This window comes from Pongo pygmaeus, chromosome 5 (assembly GCF_028885625.2).
Source record: "Pongo pygmaeus isolate AG05252 chromosome 5, NHGRI_mPonPyg2-v2.0_pri, whole genome shotgun sequence".
NCBI classification, from domain to species: Eukaryota; Metazoa; Chordata; class Mammalia; order Primates; family Hominidae; genus Pongo; species Pongo pygmaeus.
The window spans coordinates 109219572-109245341 of record NC_072378.2 but is presented as its reverse complement, the minus strand read 5'-3'; the positions used below and the strand labels follow the sequence as shown (position 1 = coordinate 109245341).

The 25770-nt window shown below is 42.9% G+C and overlaps 1 protein-coding gene and 1 non-coding gene across 2 annotated transcripts in view; one reads left to right on the top strand and one right to left on the bottom strand.

Moving 5' to 3' along the window:
• Positions 1–25770, bottom strand: part of LOC129039097 (uncharacterized) — a 46485-nt gene that overhangs the window by 10339 nt on the left and 10376 nt on the right. The window contains exons 5-10 of the mRNA XM_063667063.1: positions 15385–15542; positions 13533–13644; positions 12087–12136; positions 11591–11767; positions 3648–3765; positions 2413–2578 (exon numbers count right to left, since the gene is read on the bottom strand). Coding sequence (XP_063523133.1) covers positions 2413–2578; positions 3648–3765; positions 11591–11767; positions 12087–12136; positions 13533–13644; positions 15385–15542 — 781 coding nt within the window. The remainder of the gene's footprint in view (positions 1–2412; positions 2579–3647; positions 3766–11590; positions 11768–12086; positions 12137–13532; positions 13645–15384; positions 15543–25770) is intronic.
• On the top strand, positions 6742–6845 carry LOC129039793 (small nucleolar RNA U13). Its single transcript, XR_008503491.1, has one exon. It is a non-coding gene; the product is annotated as a small nucleolar RNA U13 (small nucleolar RNA).

Here is a 25770-nt window from a genome sequence, read left to right as displayed (position 1 = left end):
TGTCTCTGCATGAAGACTCAGAGCTCGTACACTTCATTCCTCGTTTGTCTCGAGAGTTCCTGAAACCCTAAGTTCAGTGTGAAGTATTTGGGCTTTAATTGGCCTCCTTATCCTTTGCAAAGGAAGTCACAGTGTAAACGTCCACATTCTGATTACATCCTCTGCTTCACGTGGACTTCAAAGGGAGTTAATGGCTTTCAGGGAAGGAGAGAATTGGCTGTATCCACAGAGCTGGTCCACAGTGTCTAAGAGCTGTTTTCTTCAGTCAAGGGGAGGACCAAAAGCTGAAATCTTGAGTTTCCCTCAAGATTTGTTTTAAAAATATTTTAAGGCACACAAGTCCACAAAAGCAATTTGAACTAACTAAAAATTAGAACTAACAATTTAGAACGAACTCTAAGTTTTTCTGAGATGGCTTAAAGGAACAGACTCTCATTTCATCTTTTCCCTTAGTTCTTCTTGCCTCCTCTGGGAAATAGGCCAGGAACTAAGCAGCCTAGTCTTTTTAAAAAGATTATCTTGGAGGGGATATATATTTTTTTAAGTTTGCTCTTTATTTTGAGCAAAGCAGAGCATGCAAAACTGTACATTCTCCCTGGAGCACAAATGTGCAACATGACAACGTGTGCCTCTCTGCATGCTTCAGAAAGCCTGGGCCCCACATATCTCAATGGTTTCTGGGTTCACAATGCAGAAATGGCAAGAAAACAATTCCCTTCTTCCTGAATTCCAGGTCCTCAACTTGGCTTCATTTCCCATTGTTCCTCAGAGCCATACTCATGGGTTCGTTCACAGGTAGGTTCACTTCTCTGGACTGGCCACGTGCAGTTCTGCCTGCTGCTTTTGCCAGTGTTCTTTTCTTATGTTGCTAGGACTGTCCCTCCTATTTTCTACACTGATCCAAGTCCACTCCTGTCCAGTCTGGGAAGCACCCCAGATCACCTCCCTGCAGGTTTTGCCTGGGGGCACCGTTTACTCCCAGCTGCTGTAGGACTTCCTAAGTAGAGACTTCACCAGGAAACATGGCTCTGGCTCTCTCGGCTTCTATCTCATCTCCATGTAACACCTGCCTCCCCATCTCAACGGCAGGCAGGACATTTCTCTTGGCCACACTCCTTCTTCTTGTGCCTTAGCTAAAGCTCAGCCCCCATACCCTCCTGACATCCAATAGCTCCCCTAAGAATGTCTTAGCTTATTTTCTGAGTAAGCCCCACTTACAACAGTCCCCAAACTAGTAAAAGGAAAGGACCTAAGAGTGCTTTGGAGCTTCTCTAATCGGATGCTTATGTTGAAGACTTGTGAGTCACTCTGAGAGCTCATTAGTCTGCAACAATTCTGTGCCTTCTGCTGAGGTGGCACCAATACCACTCTCTCTTCATCCTGCCACTCCTAGACACAGGCATTATCCTCCTCCCAGATCAGCACTCATGCCCTTCCCTATGTCCACATCTAAATGTTTACAGAGCCCTTCAGTGTTCCTTAGCACAATGCAAATATACCTGCCACCAGCTCCAAGGTCTCCCACAAATGTATTTCCTTTGTGCACCAACCAGCCACAGGGGAATATCCTCAGATTCTCTGACATTTGTTTTAAGAGCAATTAGGTTTAAATAGGCATGTTGCCTCATTTCCCAGGCTCTTCTTGTTCTTTAAAATCCCAGGCTACTATAGTATTTTGCTATTAATTTATATTTACATGACCAGTGACATTATTTGGATGGTAGTCACATTATTAAGGCAAGATTACTTTCCCTGATTCTGATAAATGTAGCTTAGTAAACATTTTAGTGTCTTTAATTCACCTCATGTGTTTATCTTATAATATAACCTGTGCTGATGAGCACTGGGCGTATAAAACTAAAGCCTCAATCATTCTTACCACAAAGACTTTTAGGTCATTGATAGCTAACCAAGGGCTGTTTATAAGCTTCTTAATAGGGAGTGATTGGCTCTGACCTTGCCATGTGAGTTTATGAAGGCCAGGAAGGAAACGGGAACGAAAGAAAACTAATATTTAATGGGGGCTTATATATCCTAGAATTTTTACATAAATTTCAATCCACAGAACATCTTTACGAGACAGATACTATCACCCTATTTTATAGATGGACAAGCAGAGACCCAGAGAGTAAAGTACCCAGCTTTCAGTAACCAAGTGGCAGAGGCAGAGTAAGAACCAAGCTTCCAGACTCCCGACTTGGTGCACTGTGGGGTATAGCCCGTGAATGCGGAATCAAGCAGATAGCTGTGCAGTGTGGAGACAGTCTATAAGACAGTTTGGACTTTTCCTTTGCCCTTCTGATTGCTGTCATTTATGAGAGTATATTGTAGTTCCGTCTTTCCAAGTATTAAGAGCTTCATAGAACTTCCAGTGAATATTGAAGGTGGTTTGAATCACCTTTAATCACTCACCAATGCCCTCAGTTCCTCCCCAGTCACCTCTCGAAGGGTTGGGACTTACAGGAAATTCAAAACATGCTGGACAATTGCCAAGCTTAGCAAAACTGACAAGGTAGGCCACGATATCATGCAGAGGAGCTATCAGCTGTAGAGTTCGCTTTAAGGCTTTAAAAGCTGCCTGTGGATAAAATTAATACAAGGAAATACGTTTTAGGAAGTTTCTAAGAGGCATATAAAAATATATGAACACTGAATGGGGACGATATCTTTAAACAAGAATATTTCAATAAACATTGTCACAGTATATACAGGATAATATCAGAAAAAGAACAATAAACCTATTCATGAACCAAGGTTACATGCCCTTGGACAAGGGAACTCCTGTGGGGGGGTTAAAGCAATGTGTTTCTTTGTTTAAAGTCACTGAAGGCCATGAACACATCAAAATGTTTGTATGGCATCAATGAATTACAAGGGTCACAAATCAATTCATAGAAGGGACTCATATTCAGACAACATTATCTTGAGAGAATACCTGTAAGCAAGGTATAGATATTTATCAACATTGTTTAAACCAACACATGACTGAAAATCAAACCGTGGATCTTATGTATCAATGCCCAAGTGGAGGAAAAGTGAAAAATTATGATCTAACTGCAGAAAGTAGTATTTCCATATTTTTAAAAATAAAAATCTGAAACTTCTTCAGTGAAAGTAGGGGTAAGAAACCAAGGTTGCTAAACAAGATTTCACTTACAAAGAAAAATCAGAATATTCCCAAATGCCATTTTCAACATTGTATTTTATTTCTTTAGCAAATAATTATGTTTTATGTGTTTCTGTTTTCTTTTTTAAAAAAATTGTTACCAACATTGCCCTTGATCAGTAAGTGAGTTACACAGAGCACCCCTCAGAAAACAGTAACCCTAAGTTACAAGTGTGATCTCAACCTCTCATTAGCTTCAGAGCATCAGTGGGGTTTTTTGGAAGGGTTGGAAAGAAATTGAAGATTAATAAGAAATGTCAGAGGCTTGAACTAGTATTCATTAGTGACCAGGGAGAAAGAGAAATCAAAGCATAGTGAGGCCCAAGACAAATTATAATAAAGCAGAAAAGGCTGCTATGAAAAGATTTCAGTAGTTAGATGTCTGAATAAAAGAAGGGATGTTCTCTGGAATTGATATGTTTAACTGTGAGACAAAAACCAGCCAGTTTCCATTCTGGCACACATGCAAAAAAATACAAACCTTTTCTGGCAGAGTTTTGAATATAACCAGCACTTCAGAAGAATGGGGTATGAACCATAAATTGAGGAAGACTTTTCCATCCGCTGACAGCAAACATCGTGGCCGGGGCTGAAATCTTCTGCAAGTATTAGAAAAAAGGACCCATAGCTCGCATTTCCCTCTAAACAAGAGGCATCATGAATAACCCTGTTGAATCACCGCCCTCCGTCACACAGGCCTGTCACCATAGGCCCAGCATCCACGCCCCAGGGCAGCAGCCCTTTTCATGCCACTCCCAGGTGGCCAGTTTATAAATAACTCAACAGGAAGAAGAGCAGTTAGGCTGATTTTAGCCAGAGCTGTGTGGGGGAAGGAGTGGGGATGGAGGGAGGGAAAGGCATGGTAAGAAAGGACAAGGCCATGAATTAGATGGCCAGCACCACACTAGGTGGTACATATATTATGTCATTTAATTCATCTGGCAACCTCAGGATAGATCTATTTTTGTTCCTCTTTCACAGCTGGGGAAATTGATGCCCTGAGAGGTTATGGAGATCTACCCAGCTCCTAAAAGACAAAGTTAGAATTCAAATGAATATCTCTTTGGGAGGCTGAGGTGGGTGGATCACGAGGTCAGGAGATCGAGACCATCCTAGCTAACACGGTGAAACCCCATCTCTACTAAAAATACAAAAAATTAACCGGACTCGGTGGCGGGCGCCTGTAGTCCCAGCGACTCAGGAGGCTGAGGCAGGAGAATGGCGTGAACCTGAGAGGCAGAGCTTGCAGTGAGCGGAGATCGCGCCACTGCACTCCAGCCTGGGTGACAGAGCGAGACTCTGTATCAAAACAAACAAACAAAAAAAAGAATTCAAATGTACATCTATCTGTCCCGCTGTAGAATCTGGGCTCCAGAACCAGGCTGTTTCTCTTGCCTTGCCATCACATTTCTTGCCAGGTTCTCCTGCTTCTGGTCTTCTTTTCGTTCTTTCCTCTCCTCCAAATACCATATTATTTCTTAATAAGGTTAGTCATCTCTTTGTTTAGTCATCTCTTTGTTGCAGGTTTATATACAAACATATTGTCCATATATGTCTGGTTTAAGGATTCACATAAGCCCAGGTACCCACCACCTGGCCTGAGAAAAGGAATGTTGCCAGCACCCTTGAAGCCTGATGTGCACTTCCCTAGTGGCCCCCAGACGAACCACCATCCTGATGATTAATTTTAAATAATTAAATTTATTTAATTATTTTATTTTTATTGAATTAATTTATTTAATTTAAATAATTAAAATTGATTAATTTTACATTAATCAATGCCTTGTTTTTTTTGGTGGAAAATCCTTGGTGCATCCGTGCTGCTGCAAATGACTGATTTGTGGGTTATTAGGTTGATTCTGTATCTTGGTTGTTGTGAATAGTGCTACAATAAACATAAGTCTCAGGATTTTAATCAGTTAATTCTCAACTCAGGAATAAAGTATGGTCTTAGTTTGGAGAATTGCCTTTCTTTTAGCAACCACAAAGTCAAACAATTCCTGTCCTGAAACAGATCAGAACCAGCATAATCCAGTCTCATCTCTATTATTCAGTTCACCGTGCTCATTCCTGCCCAGAGGTAACAATGAATATCAAAACTAAAAAGTTGCAGGGTCTGCATCTGGGCACATGGGCCTGCAATCCACATGCTGGCAGATGCTGCTAGCAGCAAGGACTGTGCAGTTGCTGCTAGCAGCAAGGACTGAACCAGTCCTTCCTTGGCCTCTGAGAAGCACACGTGTCCCTGGAGCCACTGGGCTCTCTACCAAGTGCTATCATTTACTTCTTATCTGTTATTTCCTGCCATTTCCAGTCCTGCCTGCAGTGAGCAGCCCTCGGCTGAGAAGAGCAGACATGACTGCAGAAAGCTTTAGGTGCTCAGTACATGAAGCATAGTCTGGTTCTCAGCCCCACAAGGAGACTTGCCCCTGCCCCTTGTGGATGGCCTGCCAATTATCTGGCCTGGCAGTTCCCCAACCTGCTCAACACTGTCCCCTTTCATTCCCCTTCAGCTGACCACTTCTGGGCCACACCCAAGACTTTATTATCCTCTGAAACCATATCACCTCCAAAGTCTTAACTTTCCCAGCTCCATATTTTATTCCTCCAGTTTTCTGAGTCATCTACTCTCACTAAATTTCCCTTCCTTTATTCCCCCAAAATAGGTTCCTTGACATCATCCAGTCCTCTGGTCTCCCCTTCCATCTGTCAGCTCCTTTCTGACCTCACTCCCTTCCCTACCCATATTGGATCTCACAGTCAAGCATACGAACCACTCTCTCCCCAGCACCTTCAATTCTCTGCTGCTTTGTACTCACAACCCACCTACCTATCAAAGCCCCGGTTCTGGGTCCTTCCAACTACTCAGCTTGCTGTTTCTGATGGCACGCTGCTAAGCACAGCTGGAGGAAATCACACTGCTAATTATACTGATGGAAATGGTTTCCAGCCTGAGGTATGTCACCCTGGAACAATCCTTTTCCTTTCCTTTGATCAGCTCTCGTACCCATCTTCTTGTTTCATAATTCCAAGCCTTCTTTAAGGCCCCCATACCAAATTCCTGCCAGCAGATGATGACATGGTCTGCTATTTCATGATCAAATTAAAGGCCACTGCTGGAACTCCCTCCCCTTCCTGATGGCCTATTTTCCCAACTCCCACCCCTAATACACACACACCCTCCCTTTCAACCAGGGTCAAAGTCAGAGGTGCACACCTGGGATACAAAATGAAGACAGCCTCTGCCCTCCATGCTCCTACCTTTCAGAGGCAGCTGGGAACCATGACACTGTGGTAGCAGCATGGCGAATGGAAGCCTATGACAGTGCAGAGGACGCCCAACAAGAAGCACCTGAGCCTTGTTGGGAGGCTGGTGGAAGAAATTCACAGCTGAGGCTTCTGAGCTGTGATTTCTCATCTCCCTCCATATCCCTTGTTCCAACGACATTGCCATCTTTTCCCCTCCATTAAAAAATTGTGGTAAAATATGCATAACACAAAATTTACCATTTTAGCCTTTTTTTGTTTTTGTTTTTTTCAGAGCAGGAGTGGAAGTTTATTTAAAAGGCTTGAGGATTCTTTTGCAGTTCATGAGCCTGATGATTGGGTGTTCACACATGTGTGTGAGATGTGCTATTCTCGAACCTTGTTACAACGTCGTCACATTACCTGTCTGACCTCAAACTGCTACTGGGTGAACGCCAAGAAAGATAAAATCTGTCACTCAGGACACGTGGAATTTCTGTGCCGTTTATGTGTTGTGGGGAGAAACACCCAAATTCTCCCAATACGTTGCGAGTCCCGTAGGACAGGCACGCATTTGATGGCCTTGAAGAAGTGTTCGTTGTATTTGCCGAACCCCCTGAGATGCCAGGCACCAACACATTTCAGATTAGTTGAGCGACAGGGCCAACCACGTGCTCCCCACGCAGCCTCTGCTCCAGGCGCGCTCACACAGGCTCCCCTAGAATTTCTCCAGGAAGCCGTTGGGTACGGCAGAGGTGGCAGCTCCGCCGGCAGCTGCTTCTTTGCCGGCTGTGCCGAGTGAGAACGCCGCCTGTGCTTCCCGGAAATGGGCTTCAGCTCCTCTAAGGTCGTGGCGCAGCTGGACCCCAAGACCGAGTCGCCGCCCAGGAAGCGGGACTGGGCAACGGGGCCGGGGTCTGGCCGGGGTCGGGGCCTGGCCGGGGTCTGGCCGGGGTCAGAGCCGAAACCGGAGTCCGAGTCAGAGGGGAAGCCGGGGCCGGGGCCGGGGCCAGACTCCAAGAGGCCGCAGGGGTCCCAGACAGAGCGTAGCTCGACGCCACAAGGTTCGGGGCCGGGGAGGTCCCGGAGTGGGATCAGGAACCGGAATCGCTGCCGGGCGGGGCTTCAGGGCAGCTCTCGGAGCGGCGACCGTCGCTGGGGCAGGGGCAGGGGCCACAGCCATCCCCGGCGTTGGAGGGGGACAACGCATCCCTGCCAGAGGTGGAAACCCCGGAGACCCTGTCTGCTTGCGCCACTGCCACACCGACCGCCTGGAGGCGCCGCTCTTCTTCCAGTGGCCGAGGTGGCAGGTGGACGCACACCCCTGGATCTTCCTGCTGGCGCCCATGATGCTGACGACCGTGGTGGGCGCCGGCTTCCTTCACCTGCCCAAGAACGAAGAGGAAGATCTGGAGGAGCAGTGCACCCCGGGGCGGAGCCCGGCCAAGGCGGAGAGACCCTTTGTGCAGAGCTGTTTCACCACCAACGATTCCTACCGCCTCTCCAACTCCAGAAAGTGCACTCAGGCCAATTTCACCTGGATTCTGGTGGGCTCCCACAGCAACCCACTGCTGGAACCCGACATCTTTGCGAAGTCAGTAAATTGGACAGCACGGTGCAGGATCTACGTGTGGCACAGGGAAACGGAAGCCAGATCCAGTATGAGCAGGTGTGCGTGAGGTACAAGAGGCTCTGTGTGTCCCCCAACCCGTTCCTGGATGTCTGGCAAGTGGACAAAACGTTCGACCTGAGCTACAACCACAGTGAGCATCCCTCTGTCTGATCGGCTTCTTTGGAGGACACATCTTGGGATGTAACTGGCCTAGGTAATGGGCCAGTTACTCCTGCAGGCCAAAGCCATGTGGCTGCTGAACTGCCTGAAGAGCACCCTGAGGACAACGTGCAGAGCAAGATGGCCCACCCATTCCCTCAACCAATTTAGCAACGTTAAGAACAGTCTGGCCTTGAAGAAAATTGAGGTACCTGGTAGTTCAGGTTTACAGGGAGGTCAGGAGAATGTGGGAGGGATGAGGAAGACTTGCTCTGAGAACCCTAACAAAAGGACTGCATGATTACTTGATGGGGTCCTTGCCTCACAGCTGAGTTTGCTCTACTGCATTTGGTACTTAATCTGACTTTCTTTCTTTCTTTCTTTTTTTTTTTTTTTTTTAAGGCGAATCTCGCTGTGTTACCCAGGCTGCAGTGCAGTGGTGCGATCTCGGCTCACTGCAACCTCCGCCTCCCAGGTTCAAGCGATTCTCTTGCCTCAGCCTCCCTAGTAGCTGGGATTACAGGTGCCCGCAACCATGCCAAGCTAATTTTTGCATTTTTAGTAGAGACAGGGTTTCACCATGTTGGGCAGGCTGGTCTCGAACTCCTGACCTCAGGTGATCCACCTGCCTTGGCTTCCCAACGTGTTGAGATTACAGGCATGAGCCACTGCGCCTGGCCAATCCAACTTTCTTAAATAACACTGTTGGGGCCGGGCATGGTGGCTCATACCTGTCCCAGCACTTTGGGAGGCCGAGGCAGGTGGATCACCTGAGGTCAGGAGTTCGAGACCAGCCTGGCTAACATGGTGAAACCCTGTTTCTATTAAAAATTTAAAAAAAATTAGCCAGGCATGGTGGCGCATGCCTATAATCTCAGCTATTCCAGAGGCTGAGGCAGAAGAATTGCTTGAACCCAGGAGGTAGAGGTTGCAGTGAGCCAAGATTGCACCATCACACTCCAGCTTGGGCAACAAGAACGAAACTCTGTCTCAAAATAAATAAATAAGTAAGTAAATAAATAAATAAATAAATAAAACCGATGGATGCCAGAAATCGTGAATCCTTGGTAACATTCAGGTCGATAACACAAATCTTGTGTCCACCACATGAGGCTGTTCAGTACAGACATTGATGTTCATGTTTGATTTGAGGGGTTGGTTTCTAACTAAATTACAGTACTTTGAAATTCTACTTTTAGTTGAAGTTTTCGTTGGTTTTGGGAAGTCCCCAAAACTTGCTTGGCGCTCACTGAGTATATTTTTTGTGGCAGGTGGTCCACTTTACATTGCTTTCCAGACAGCTGGAATTTGAGGCAACTTCTATGACAGTGATCCCTTTGTTTCACCTGGCATACATTCTAATCATACTGTTTGCTAATCATATTATTGTTGCTGCAAGTTCTGGATTGAAAGTATCATCTGTGAGCCTTAAGAGGAGGCTGAACTGGCCCACCCCACTCTCACCGATGATGAGGATCTTCAGGGTGGTCAGCACGTCTCTGTCTATCCTGACCCCGCTCGGCTCCGAGCCCAGCTGGCCACCCCAGGGCCCACCTCTCAGCCATTTTAGCCATTTTTAAGTGTATAGTTCTGTGGAACTGAGTACATTCACAGTGTTGTGCAACTATTGCTACCATCCATCTCCAGGACTTTTTCGTCTTCCAAAACTGAAAGTCTGTGTCCATTAAACAATAATGGCACTGCTATCTTTTCATCCACCCAAAGCCAGAGATTCTGAGTGACATCCTAGATTCCTCCGTCTCCCTCAGCTGGCCTAGCTGATTTCACCTTCTAACCATCTCTTGTCTGTACAATTTTAGTAGCTTCCTACATAATGTCACTGACAATCATCTTGCTCCACTTCTCCCAATGACCTGAAGGACAAACACAGACTTCTGGCTCTTTCCTCACCCTTTGATACATTCTACTTCCCATTGCTGCCCTCAGATACTCTGGATATGAGTCCCGCACAAGTCCACATGCTGTCTCACACCTCTGTTCCTTTGCACATGTGATTCTCCCAGCTTGAGCTGAATTTCTTTTCCCTGTCTCCCTGGAGCACTAGTTGTCATTCAAGACCCACATTAAGCATCCCCTCTTCCCTGGAGCCTTTTTTGCTCCCCATCCCCATCAACCCAATCCTTCGGATAATACTGTTTCTTGGTGGGTGCTTTCATTAAACATTTATTTTACTTTATTCTTTATCACAGTGTATTGTAATTACCTATTTCCCATTGCTGGGGAAGGACCAGCACTTGATACCAAGGCTGCCATATACTGTTGTTCAGGTTGTACCCTGAGGCAACAAGCGATGGCCAAGATCCAACCTGTACTCTACTTGCTAGAGGCTTTTCTCTGGGATGAGACCACACCTGCCCAGAGGAAGGGTGCTGCCTTCTAATTTGCACAAAGTAGCTGTATGGGATGACAGTGGCTCTACCTGTCAAAAAGTAAGGGCTCAATTAATGTTAGCATCCTCTCTCTGTTCATCAGCAAATGCAGCTTCTCCTGGAGTGGATTGAAGTGTCACCCTAGGCCCCAGACTCCAGTCTCCTCTGGGTCATGAAGGGAATGGAAGCCTCAAGGGACTTCCTGCTTAGGAAGAGGGCTCCCCTTGGCTCCTCCTCTACCGGGACAGGGGTGTCTTTGCTAAACCAAACACAGTACATTACAGCCTTTGCAGAATTAAGTAGGATTATAGAATTTTATGGGCTCTTCTAGTCAAGGATGGCAAACCCATAGCATGGAAATTACCTTTCTGCCTTTCCTTGAGCATGGCAGACATTGCCAATCAATTACAATTACTCTCACAAACTTGAGATGCCTCAGAATCCTCAGCAGGGCCACTAATGCATTGTTTGAACTGACATTTAGAATAAACCTTATTTCTTATCTTCATTCTAACTCAACCCCTTATTTTATGAATGAGACGAGGACCTCTTTCCTCTATGGCCCTCACTCCTCAACTCTGTCTCTTCATCTCTAGTTAACTCTGGCTTGGGATGATTCCTGTTTGCCATGTCCTGAGCAGTCTTAAAAATGGCCCCTTTGCATAAAGTATTTCTTCAGCAGTCCTATTCCTTGGAATCATGCTCTAGATAACTTAGCACCAAGAATCATAACATGTTTAACTTCAGAGAGCTGCTTCTTCAATTTCCTCCGTCATTAGACGAAGAGATTGAAAAAGCAGTCAAACAGCCTATAAACAAAGAACCCCTTCTGGGTTCAAATACAAAGATACTCTTATTCTTGGAGTATTAACTCTTCCTTTTGCCCTTTTGGACAAGAAGATCAAGGTCAAGTGCAGTAAAGGGAGCAAAGGTTTAATATTAAACTTAGCATGCCTCTCCCCAGGGAGAAGTAGCACCAGGGAAGGAGAGTAATAAACACTGAAGCAAATTACGCACCTGGGGTCAGCCTTGAGGCCCTCCTTGGAGTCCCTCAACCCCTTCTTCTCTTGTGGTTGCCCTACCATGAAAAAGGTGTCCCTGATGGTAGGAAAATCTTCCAGAAGATCTCTCAGGCTATTGCAGTATGCCATGATCTGACCCCAAAGGGCATAGTGAGGCATGCGGTGGTTAAATCTGAAAGTCAGAAGAGAGGATGTCCAGAAGGAGAATCCAAATTCTTCCACCTCTTACAGAAGCTCCAGAATCTACGTCCCTGGAGGACTTTTCAAAGAGAAAAGAGTACTTCTATCAAGAAGGAATTTCCATTTGGGTCAGGTGGCTATTGCCTGAAGGCAGAGGCATGAACCCCTTCATAACGACCCCTATCCTTCACTTCCAATGCTTCTATGCATGTCAAAGGACAGTTTAACTTAGTTTTACCCAGTAAAACTGCTAGTTATTACATTTAGAGTCACAGAAATCAGCATGTGTTATTCACATATACTATACTTACTTCTGACAATATTCAACTATAACATCTCTCTTGACTTTTCCAATTTCATCCTGTGATAAAGGAGAATGATAGTTTTAGTAGACAATTGGCTATAAGAACTCCCCACCCTAGTACATGTGTACAAACTTAAAGCAGACTTCAAGCAGGAAAAGGCTACAGAGCTGAGACATTCTTTCTGGGTTAAGCTTGTTGGGAGGCACTCCTGTGTCTCTCTCCCGCTCCTACCGATCTTGCTGAGTATGCCAAGGATGCAAGGCCCTGACCACACTTTACCTCACAACCATTTCTCAGGGTTGTGTTTGCAGAGAGCAATCTTGAGTGATAAGGTAATGTCTCCTTCCAGGAAAAAGAGCAGGCTTATGATAAAAGAGGTGGGTTCCCCAAGCTCAGTGCTTTTCACCTGTGACACAAGCCACTACCTGCATGTAGGCTCCTCCACACTGTCCCCGTGGGACTGACACGAACATGAAGATCACATTGCCTACTCTGCTGTGCATAATAAAATTCTTTGTCTCTGACAAAGGAGTCTTGTGTGCCTTCTGCCAGCATCCATGGAACAGCAACAGGTTAACTTATTAGCCAGTAAGTAGTCCCCAGACCCTGACAAAATTAATACAGGTAATTATATTGCCTGAGCTCTTTCTGATCTGATAGGTGCTGAATAATCCTGAAGGGCAGTTCATGAATGATTATATTTTTTCCACTTGGTCAATATTTTTTGAGAATTGCTTATTAGAAGGGACCCTTTGCTTCTATTATTGCTGAGCAGTAATTGCTGGCCCTCGTCATATCCCATCTGTAGAACTAGATTAGGTAAATTTAAGTCTTTCCTTTAAAGTCACAAGTAGGGAAGAAAGCCTAGAATTATAAATCTTGTCATTCTCCTCCTAAATAACATGTATTACCATAATGATTTTCTCAACAAAAAATTAATAATGAAATGCTATTCACAAAATTAAGGAATAATTTTTACTGATTAAAGTTTTGAGTTTTAGTATTTTTCAATACATTAGCCTAATATAAAAACTTTAAATACAAACATAGTGGTAGTGTCTGAAAAACCAAGATAACCAGATGGTTATCAGGTGATCAGATGGGTAAGAGCCATTGTTTACCTTGTCTAATCCCCGAACCCCTGTGGGTCACTCAAGAGTAGGCTAATGTTCCAGTGCAGGTGCTGAAACTAGTTCATTTAGAAAGTGACAAAACAAAATGTGGCATTGGGAAAATGCATACATTTTTAAAGCATGACTGTAATCCACTTAAACTGATTCCTTTCTACTTCTTATTGAACTTCCCTTTTCACTTCTTTACAATATATTTTCAATGGTCCTAGCCAAATAGGTTGAAAGCATCAGATCAACAGATTCCAAGTGAAGAATTTTCATTTGCTCAAATACAAAAGAGGACCAGAGCTTTAGGCAGCATTTCTCACTACACACTCACAGCGCTCTTCATTCTGTCGGCCATGGTTTGTTTCCTCAGGAGGAAGGTGTTCAGCATCATGTCCCGCAGCCCCACCTTTTCCAGGTGAATAGACACAAAGGCCTCTGGAGCCCTGACAAGTGAACAGAAACATGGGAGCCCAAGGCAGGAGGTATATGGACATGGATCAGAAAGACAATGTGTATACTGGGCATTGCAGCAGGAGGGCAGGTGGCTGTGCCTCCATGGTTCTTGCCTGCTTCAGGTGTTTCTGATTATTCACCAGGGATGCAGATATGTCACCATCCTGCTTGGGGACCCCCTGTGCCTGAAGCATGCTTCAGCAGTCCTTTCTCAGTCCTAAGTCCAGTATTTGTACTACCCATCTCCCTTTGCATTCTCCTCGACTTGACTGTAGGGATATTTAGATTGAAGTGGCCTCCCAAAGGTCCTCTTGACTAGACACATTGGTCTTAAATCTTCCATCCACACATTGGAAATGTGGACTTTAATGCACTTGAACTCTGGCCATGTGTCAGATTAACAGCATCTTGAGTAGTAGAGTTGCTTTGCCTGTTATTATTTTTTATTCTAAATTTGCCAGAATTCAATTACAGTGTCATTGGTAGGCCCCGATAAAATACTCAGACTAATCATACTACAGAGTATGATTTACAGAGTATTCAGACAGAGTATCATACAGAGTATTACAAAGTAATTCATACTATAGAGTATGAATGTCTCTCTTTCTCTGTCTTGGTGAAGAGAGATCCAGACAGAATAGGGCATCTCTGATTTATAGACATGTCTCTGGAGAGGTCGTGCCTCTCTGATAATAATTCACCACCCTATTATTCTAAGCAACGTTAGAAACTTTGTTAGAACAGTGAGGACAGGCTGGCCACGGTGGCTCATGCCTGTAATCACAGCCCTTTAGGAGGCTGAGGTGGGCAGATTACTTGAGGTCAGGAGTTCAAGACCAGCCTGGCCAACATGGTGAAACCCCATCTCTACTAAAAATACAAAAATTAGCCAGGTGTGATGGTGCATGCCTGTAGTCCCAGCTACCCGGGAGGCTAAGGCAGGAGAATTATCTGAACATGGGAGGCAGAGGATGCAGTGCACTGACATCAGGCCACTGCACTCCAGCTTTCCAGACTGGGTGACAGAGCAAGACTTCATCATAAAAAAAAAAAAAAAAAAAAAAAAAAAGGCCAGGTGCAGTGGCTCACGCCTATAATCCCAGCACTTTGGGAGGCCTAGGCTGGTGGATCATGAGGTCAGGAGATCAAGACCATCCTGGCCAACATGGTGAAACCCAGTCTCTAATAAAAATACAAAAAATTTAGCTGGGCATGGTGGCGCGTGCGTATTATCCCAGCTACTAGAGAGGCTGAGGCAGGAGAATCACTTGAATCCGGGAGGTGGAGGTTGCAGTGAGCCGAGATCGTGCAACTGCACTCCAGCCTGGTGACAGAGCGAGACTCCGTCTAAAAAAAAAAATAGGACAGTTCTGTGCTTCTCAATTTAAATAGATTTGGAGAATTTGGAAAGGCCTTCCTTGTGATATACACTCTTTGGAGTCTGAAAAATATACAGAGAGAGAAGAAGGGAAGTGAAAGAGAAAAGAGAAGGGGGAGGAGAAAGAGAAGGGGTTAAAATGAGGAACTGTTCACTGTTCTTTATTGACTGGAGTATATTGGAAGGAGCTGAGCCCTCTCAGTATTCATACAAGGTCTTTATATAAGATGCTAGTCACTCTGAGAGTTTAGATTCCTTCAATCCCCCCAATACTATTTATTAATTGACTTAAAAGAGGACACTTTTGTTATTCTAAGCAGTATCCCTCCTTCCATCTCACCAGGTACAGTACCTTTTGGTAGCCTGAAATCTTTCTGGAGAATGAGTAAGGGTATCTGGGACTTTTGGAGTTGGGGCTATCAGCGAGCTGTCTATGCCATTCACAATTCTGGAATATCTTCTTCTGGTTGGGCCCATTCCACCATGATTTCTCAGATCTGAACTTATTTCCTAAAATATTTTAAACCAAAGTAAATTAAATTTTTGGGCATATAAGTCCTGAAGCACTGCTGTAAAATGATCTCACAGCCACAACTGATCCCCAACACATGTAAAGGCCTGGGTACATGTGACAGGGGAGCAGAAAGAAGAGAAGAGGAGGGGAGGAGACGGAAAGGGAAAAGAGTGGAGTGGAGGAGGAGAGATACCACATTGCACAATTAAGAGGTGAGGCACTAAGTGTGATTATTTTCAGAAGAGAGTGCAGTTGTCTAAAGTGCTCTGAGAAAAAAATCTCCATTCTACAAAGTGGCTAGATAGTGTGCTCTGTATATAGTGGTCTTTCAAGGAATACCAATAATAGTTTTCACGGCTACAAGATCTGAAAAGTTCCCACAGGGCACCTAGGCAGATGGAGGTGGGCTTTATATGCCACCATGCACAACATAATGACAAAGAAGGGAGGGAGAAGGGAGAAGGAGAAAAAGGGGAGAAGGAGGGAGAAGGGAATGAGGTATGGGGAAATAAAAGGGAAATTCATGTCTTCCAATATTCCAGCTCCATTGGCTATGGAGCTGTAGGGCATGTTGGATGGAACTCATTTATATTTTTCTAAACTACTAACTAAAAGAAAAAGGTTAAAGCTTTGAAGGAAAGATCATTCTTCAGTGAAAGACACAAGGAGTTACCCATAGCAGAATTACCATAGGAGACATAAGGAGAAAAAGAAAAAAGATCCTAGGTAAAAAAAAATCTAAAGTTTTCAACCAGATTTTTTTCTGAAGACCCTTGAGGTATCCCAGTCTCTTGGAAATAGGAGCATCTGCTAGCTCAGGGGACTGGGGAGGTCTTACAAGGTCATGAGTGAGGAGAGAGGGAAGAAAGCACACGCTCTGCAATCAGATCCTGGTGCTGACACTGAGCTGCTCATCTTGTCTCTTTTTCTTAACTTCTCAGAACCTATTTCCTCACCCAGAAAAAGAAGGTAATGCCCCCGCCCCCCCACCACATGGGGCAGTGAGAGGACTCCATGAGTCCACCTATTTCTATCACCTAGCTTACTGCCTGCCTGGGGCACAGAAGCTGTTGAATTAAATCACTAACTCCCTGACCCCCCACCTACACTCTCCATTCCAACCATGCCCAGTATTCATACTCATCTCTATCCTCAGTTGCTTCCTCTTGTCCAAGTCTCTTCCTAGAAATGTGTTCACCTTTTTTTTTATTCTTTAATCTTCCTACCCTTTCAAGTTTCTTCCTCAATTCTTAAAGAGCTACTATGGCCTGAATGTTTGTGTCCCTCCAAAACTCATATGTTGAAGTTCTAACCCCAAAGTGATAGTGTTTGGAGATGGGGCTTTTGGGAAGTAATAAAGTTGAAATGAGGTCGTAAGGGTAGGGCCTTAGTCTGACATGGTGCTGTGCTTATAAAAGAGGAAGAGACACCGGGGCTCTCCTTCACTTGCTTCCTACCCGTCCGTCCTTTAGTGTGAACACACAGTGTAAGGCAACCATGTACAAGCCAGAAAGAGAGCCCTCACCAGAAAACAACAATTCTGGCACCCTGATCTCAGACCTCCAGCCTCCAGAACTGGGAGAAAATAAATTTCTACCTCTTAGTCCATGGTATTTTGTTATGGCAGCCCTGGCAGACTAATACAAGAGCAATAAACACACCCTCCTTCTACATGTCTATCAGCCTCTTCTTGCTCTTTACTCTGGCACTCTAGCTTTCACTCTGACTTCATTAGCAGAACTGCTCTCAGAGTCAGCAAGTTTTGCAGCCTCATTTTTATCCCTACCCTCTGAGTTTTCACTCTACATTCAAATCTATTGGATTCCTTCTTCTTCTAAAAATAATAGCTTTATTGATACATAATTGACATTCAATAAACAACACATATTTAAAGCATTCAATTGGATTAGCTTTGGCATATGTACTCAACTGTGTAACCATCATCACAATCAAATTATGACCATAGCCACCCTTCCCACCTTACCCCTTCCTTAAGCAATCACTGCTTGGCTTTCTGTAACTATAGATGAGAATGCATTTCCTAGAATTTAATATGCATGGAATCATGCATTATGTGCCCTTTTTTGTCTTCATATTATTGTGGATATAAATATTTTACCTCTTTGTGTTGCTGAGTAGTACTATTCTGTTGTATGGATACACTACAATTTGTTTATCCATTCACTTGTTGATTGGCATTTGGATTCTTTCCAGTTCTTGGCTATTATGAATAAAACTGCTATAAACATTTTGTGTAAAAATGTTTGTATAGATGTGTGCTTTCATTTCTCTTGGTTAAATGCCTAGGAGAGGAAGGCTGGATCATATGGTAAGTATATATTCAATTTTTTTAAGAAACTGCCAAACTGTTTCCCAAGGTGGTTGCACCGTTTTGCATTTCCATTAGCAGTGTGTGAGAGGCCCAGGTCCTCCACAACCTTGCCAACACTCAGATGGTCAGTCTTTTACATTTTAACCATTCTAAAGGGCATGTAGAGGTTTCTCAATAGGGTTTCAGTTTGCATTTTGCTAACGACTAACAGTGTTGAACATCTTTTCATGCTTATTTGTCATCTGTACATCTTTGGTGACTTTTTCTTTCTTGAAATGTTCTCTTCCTTTGGCTTTGGTGGCAGTGCACAATTTGCTCTCCATCTCTTTCCTTTCTTACTCCCTTCCCTTTCTTCCCCTGCACTCTTTCATTGTCTCCATCATTTATTCCTCCTTATTATGTCATCAGTCCTCTTGTTGTTTCACACTTGTAAGAGAAGCAATGTGTGTGTATTACAGTATACCATTTTATAATGAAGTAGTCACAAAATGCATTTTAGCCAAGAGTCATGAACACATCCTAGAAGATACAATGACTGAGTTGAATCTTGGAGGCAAAAAAATAAAATGGGAGGGTGGGATGAGGTAAAGTAAGGTTAAAATTTTCTGAGAAATATGAGTAGAAGCAGAGAGACATGAAATAGCACAAAATGTTTAGGATACTTCAAACAGAGGGCAGGAGAAGTGACAGAATAGAGGGCTGGGGTCAGGAAGTGAAGGTCTTGCATGCCTAGCTAAGGAGGTTGAGTTTTGCTCTTTGGTCTACAAGAAGCCACTGAAGGGATTTAATCAAGGAGGCATAGCTTCTCTGGCCACTGTGTGGAGGATAGATATGGTTGAGGGCAGAGGTAGTGGTGCAAGGCATGGACCCAGAGGGATGGAGGCCACTTAGAAGGCCATTACAGTCACACAAGTGAGAAAATGAGAATTTGAACTAAGGCAGTGAGGATGGAGAAGAGGGGCCATATATGCAGAGTGTGATATTGGCAAGAGGTAGTGCTTGATTGATCTAAAGTAAGAAAGCCAGAGGAGTTGAGGACAACACCCACATTTTAATCCTGACTGACGGCTGGGCGTGGTGGCTCATACCTGTAATCCCAGCACTTTGGGAGGCCAAGGCAGGTGGATCACCTGAGTTCAGGAGTTCCAGACCAGCCTGGCTGACATGGTGAAACCCCGTCTCTACTAAAAATACAAAAATTAGCCAGACATGGTGACGTGTGCCTGTAATTCCAGCTACTTGGGAGGCTGAGGCAGGAGGATCACTTGTACCTGGGAGGCGGAGGTTGCAGTAAGCCAAGATTGCACCATTGCACCCCAGCCTGGGCGACACAAGCAAAACTCCATCTCAAAAAAAAAAAAAAAAAAATCCTGTATTACTACTCGGGTGGTGCTACCTTAACCAAGAGTAGAAATACTAGAGAATTAGATGGGAGAAGAATGAGTTGCCTTTTGATACTGAGTTGAGGTGTTTGTGGGATATCCAAACACTATCTGTGAAGCATTTAGATACTCTAGTTTGGGGCTTGGGAGAGAGGTTCCATGAAGAGATGTAGATTTGAAAGTTGACAGTATATTGGAGGTTTTAAACTTCAAGAGTCGATGAGACCACCAAGGGAGAATATGAAAGGAGAGAATAGGAGTTCTAAAAAGAGGATCCAGGAAAACACCATCATGTTAGAGATGGGTGGAGAAGAGGTCCCCAACTCCAGGAAATTGAGAAGGAAGAATCAAAGATGTAGAAGAGATCCAGGAGAGAAAGGAGTCACAGAAGCAGAGGAAGAAGAGTATTGAGGACAAGGGAGTGACCAACAGCATTAAATGAAGGAAAGTAGTCAAATATAACATCTTAATAATGTTCCCTGGATTTAACAATTGAGAGGTCATTGCTGACTCTAGTGAGAGCAGTTTCAGGGGTATAGTGGAAGAGCAAGCTACATTACAATTAAAGGATATAGAGCTAGGGGGTTAAAGAACATCCTTTCAATAAGCCTGAATAAGAAAGAAAGGTCATAATTAGGGTACTGGCCAGAGAAGCACATAGGATTCAGTTAAGCTTTCTGGAGAGGATGAAAACGATCTAGCCTGCACATAAGTGGAATGTGGGAAGTACCTGTAAGTGGAAAGAGGTAATGGAGAAAAAGATTGAAAGTGCAGTAGGGAAAGAAGATAACCAATGAATCAAGTCCTCAGAAAAGGACATGGATCGAGAATGTTGGTGGGAGGCATTGAACTTGACTGGGAAGAGGAACACTTCACACTCTGAGGCTGGAGGGAAGCATGGTAGCAGGTGTAAGATAAGTTTGAAGGGTGTGCATTTGAGGGTGGCAAACTGGTAGGAATCTTCAGTCTTGTCCAGGGACTCACCCCAAGCCTGTGTGCTGCATGCATTCCAACAATGCTGCTCACACCCATCCCTCCTGCTCATCCCCACAGCTGCACCCATGGCTCAGGACTTCACATCTTCTTGCCTTTTGGTCTCCCTAACTTACATTTCTCCCCTTCAACCTGTCAAATGCAGTGAATATTCCTAATGAGAATCTCAGGTCAGGTCCTTCCTTAGCTCAAAAACTTTTAAGTGTGAATTCAGCAATCACTCAATAAATGGTACTTATTTGCCTTTGTGTCTGTCTACAGCATTTTAAATCTCCAATAAGTGTGAATTCAGCAATTATTCAATGAATGGTATTTCCTACTTGTCTTTGTGTCTGTCTACTAGGCAGACACAAAGACAAAAACATATACAAGGAGGCGTCCTCACAGTCAGTATACTATGGAAAACATAATTGAAGTACAAATGATTTTGTACGTAGAAAATATAGTCACTAGTGATCAGAGACTAGGAAAAGGCTCTCTGGGGAGATGACACCTGGGCCGGGTCTTTCAGGGCACCCACATTATAGTCCTAGCCCACCTTCCCAGGCTGTTACCCTAATGCCTCCCTACCCTTCCCGATGCTGCAGGTCTTTCCAGGCTATCACTTTCCCACCTTCCACCCCTGTCCTGTGCTCCTGTCCAGTATCTTTTAACATGTGCTCCTTGGATTGATCTTAGGAAGTGACTTATAAGCTCTCAACCTTCACTTCAACCAGAACAGCCCCACTTACATCTGTTTTATATACTGATATTCTTTATAAGATCAAACTGACTGAGTAAAGTATTCTCTGTGTCAACTGCATATGAAAATCATAGGTGGTTATCAAGTTGGGCTTCTCATTTTTTCCTGGTCTCCATTTGCCCTTTCCGTCTCCCATGCCTGGGTATCTGAAGGGTCTTTCCTCTACTCAGAATGATCAAGTGGTCATCTCTGCCTGCCAAAAAACTCATCCTTCAGGGTTTTCCCAAATGCCCCCTCTCTGTGCTGCCCTTCCTGTTTTCCCAGATGTGTATTCTCATTTCTTTAATCTCCTTTTGTGTGGCTTGTTGAACCTCTCTGTGCCTTTGTCTTTGAGCCACTTGTGGGCCTACCCCCCTTAAACACACCAGCCTAGAGGTTCATCAGGGTCAGAAATTGTACCTCAGTATTATCTTATGAGCCTAACTTACAATAGGCACTGAATTAAGATTTTTGGGGGTTGTATTTTTAAAAATCTATATAACTCACTCTATCCCTATTTTCTACAGCAGTTGATTTCTATGGGACTGAGTATTTGGCAGTAGAAGTATTTGGCATTCAATATTGTTGCCATACCCATAAATTTGTACTTTCCTATTAATATGAAGAGTACAGGCCAGGTATGGTGGCTCATGCCTATAATCCCACTGCTTTGGGAAGCCAAGGAGGGAGGATTGCTCAAGGCCAGGAGTTTGAGACCAGCCTGGGCAACATAGCGAGATCCCATCTCTAGAAAAAATTTAAAAATTGGCAGGACATGGTGGCACACACCTGTGGTCCCAGCTACTTGAAAGACTGAGGTGGGAAGAACAATTGAGCCCAGGAATACAAGGCTGTAGTGAGCTATGGTCACACCACTACACTCTAGTCTGGGTGCCAGAGTGAGACCCTATCTCTGAAAAAAAAAAAAAAAAAAGAGAGAGAGTAGAAATGGGTAAATAGAGGTAGATAAATGTGATAAGGGGTTAATGTGGTGAGCTGAGCAGAATCCATGAGGCTTAAAGAATGTTTGAAACCATCTGGAAAGTTGATTTCTTAAAACCATATTTAATTTTACATGTAAGTTACATTCACTAGTATATACATAAAAGAGAACTACACAGTTGCAAAAAAGGGAAAACCACTATGAACTGATTTGGAGTGATAACCAAGACATACTGTTAAGTGAAAAAAACAAAATACAAAAAAGTATATATAGATAAAATCCAAAACCCCTTCACAATAAAAACATTCAACAAACTTAGAATAGAAGGGAATATCCTCAACTGGATAAGAGATATCTATGAAAAACCGATGCTAATATCACACTTAATGGTGAAAAGCTGAAGGTTTTCCCCCTAAGAGTAGGAATAATACAATAATATCTACTGTCACTACTTCTACACAATCTTGTATTGGAGGGTCTAGCCAGAGCAATTAGGCAAGAAAAGAAATAAAAGGCATAAAGATTGGAAAGGAAGAAGTAAAACTATCTCTACTTGCAGATAGCATAATCTTGTATATAGAAAATCCTAAGAAATACTACGAACACACACATACACACACACAAACACACACCTGTAAATTACTAGAACCAATAAACTGGCTTAGTAAGATTGCAGGATACAAGATCAATATACAAAAGTGAATTTGTATTCCAATATACTAGTAATGAACACTCTGAAAATGAAGTTAAGAAAAACAATTCAATTTATAATCATGTTAAAAGGAATGAAATATTTTGGAATTAATATATAACAAAAAAGGATAAAAGTTGGACCCTGAGGACTATAAAATATTGTTGAAAGAAGTTGAAGAAGACCTAAATAAAGGCATACCTCATTTTCTTGCACTCAGCTTTATTGTGCTTTGCAGATATTGTGTTTTTTACAAGTTGAACGTTTGTGGCAACCCTGCATTGAACAAGTTATTGGCACCAATAGCATATGCTTACTTCATGTCTCTGTCACATTTTTGTAATTCATACAATATTTCAAACTTTTTCATTATTTTGTCTATTATGGTGATCTGACATCAGTGATCTTTGATGTTACTATTGTAAATGTTTTGGGGCGCCATGAACCACACCAAATAAGATGAACTTAATAAACGTGTGTGTTCTGACTGCTTCACCGACTGGCCATTCCCCTGTCTCCCTCCCTTTGCTCGGCTCTCCCTATTCCCTGAGACACCCTATTGAAATTAGGCCAATTAATAACTCTACAGTGGCCTCTAAGTGTTTAACGGAGAAGCAGAGTCACATGACTCTCACTTGCAATCAAAAGCTAAATATGATTAAGCTTAGCAAGGAAGGCATGTCAAAAGCTGGAATAGGCCTAAAGCTAAGTGTCTGGTGCAAAACAGCCAAGTTGTGAATGCAAAGGAAGAGTTTTTGAAGGAAATTAAAAGCATTACTCTAATGCATACAAGAATGATAAGAAAGGAAAATAGCCTTATTATTGATATGGAGAAAGTTTTAGTGGTCTGGATCGAAGATCAAATCAACCACAAAATTCCCTGAAGCCAAAGGCTAATCCAAAGCAAGGTCCTAACTCTCTCCAATTCCGTGAAGGATGAGAGAAAAGTTTGAAACTAGCAGAGACTGGTTCATGAGGGTTAAGGAAAGAAGCCATCTCCGTAACAAAGAAATGTAAGGTGAAGTGTGGTAAATGCTGATGTAGAAGTTGCAGCAAGTTATCCAGAATATCTAGCTAAGATAATTGATAGAGGTGGCTACACTAAACAACAGATTTTCAATGTAGACAAACCAGTCTTCCACTGAAAGAAGATGCCATCTGGTATTTTTAAAACTAGAGAGGAGAAGTCAATGCCTGGATTCAAAGCTTCGAAGGACAGGTTGACTCTTTTGTTAGAGATTAATGCTATTGGTGACTTGAAGTGGAAGCAAATGCTCATTTACCATTCCCCAAATCCTAGGACCCCTAAGAATTATGCTAAATCTATTCCACCTGTGCTCTACAAATGGAATAACAAAGGCTGGATGACACCACATCTCTTTACAGCATAGTTTATTGAACATCTTAAGCCCACTGTTGAGACCCACTGTTCAGAAAAAGAGATTCCTTTCAAAACATTACTGTACATTGACAGTGCCCAAAAGCTCTAATGGAAATGTACAAAGAGATTAATGTTTCTATGCCTGCTAACACAACATCCATTCTACAGCCCATGGATCAAGGAGTATGTCTTGTGTCTCTGTGTCATATTGTGAAGTCATTATCAAGAAATACATTTCATAAGACTATAACTGCCATAGATAGTAATTACTCTAATGCAAGTTTGTCCAACCCGTGGCCCATGGGTTGCATGAGGCCTACAATGGCTTTGAATGCAGTCCAACACAAATTTGTAAACTTTCTTAAAACATTATGAGTTTTTTTTGTGATTTTTTTTTAAAGCTCATCAGCTATCATTAGTGTTAGTGTATTTTATGTATGGCCCATGACAATTCTTCTTCCAATGTGGCCCAGAGAAGCCAAAGATTTGGACACCCCTACATAATGGAACTGGGTAAAGTAAATTGAAAACCTTCTGGAAGATTTGTCATTCTAGATATCATTAAGAACATTCATGATTCATGAGAGGAGGTCAAAATATCCACTTTAACAGAAATTTGGAAGAAGTTAATTCCAACCCTCATGGAGGACTTTGAGGAGTTCAAGACTTCAGTGGAGGAAGTCACTGCAGATGTGGCAGAAATAGCAAGAGAACTAGAATTAGAAGTGGAACCTGAAGATGTAACTGAATTGCTGCATTCTCATCATAAAACTTAAATAGATGAGGAGGTACTTCTCATAGATGAGCTAAGAAAGAAAGTGGTTTCTTGAGATGGAACCCACTCCTGGTGAAGATGCTGTGAACATTGTTGAAATGACAGCTAAGGATTTAGAATATTACATAAAACACAGTTTGAGAGAATTAACTTCAATTTCGAAAAAAGTTTTACTGTAGGTAAAATGCTATCAAACAGTATTACATGCCAAAGAGAACATTTTCATGAAAAGTAGAGTCAATTAATGTGGAAAACTTTATTTTGTCTTATTTTAAGAAATTGCCAGAGACCCCTGGCCCCCAACCTTCAGCAACCACCACCCTAATCAGTCAGCAGCCTTCCATATCAAGGTAAGACCCTCCACCAGCAAAAAGATTACAACTCACTGAAGGCTCAAATGATTATTAGCATTTTTTAGTAAAAATATATTTTTTCTTTCTTTTTTTGTAACTTAATATTCTTTGGTCTGCAAGTGAATAATGTATATTTAATTAAGGTATATGTACATTGGGTTTTTCTTAAGACAAAATGGCATTACACACTTAATTGGCTACAGTGTAACATAAACATAACTTTTATATGCACTCAGAAACCAAAAAATTTGCATGGAACCATCTGGAACCAAACCTACAACATCTCCAAGGTGTGTCTATAAATAGAAAGACATCCCATGCTCAAGAATTGGAAGACATAATATTGTTAAAATGGCAATCCTACTAAAATAAAATAAAATGGCAATACTACCCACTCTATAGGTTTGATGCAATCCCTGTCAAAATTCCAACTTACTCTTTTTAAAGCCCCCCAAATTGACAAGCTGACACTAAAATTCATATGAAAATGCAAGGGACTCAAAATAGCTGAAGCAAACTTGAAAAAGAAAAACAAATTTGGAGGGATTATGCTTCATAATTTCAAACTTTCTACAAAGCTACAGTAATCAAAACATACTAGTACTGGCATAAAAACAGGCATTTAGATTAATGGAATAGAATTGAGAGTCCAG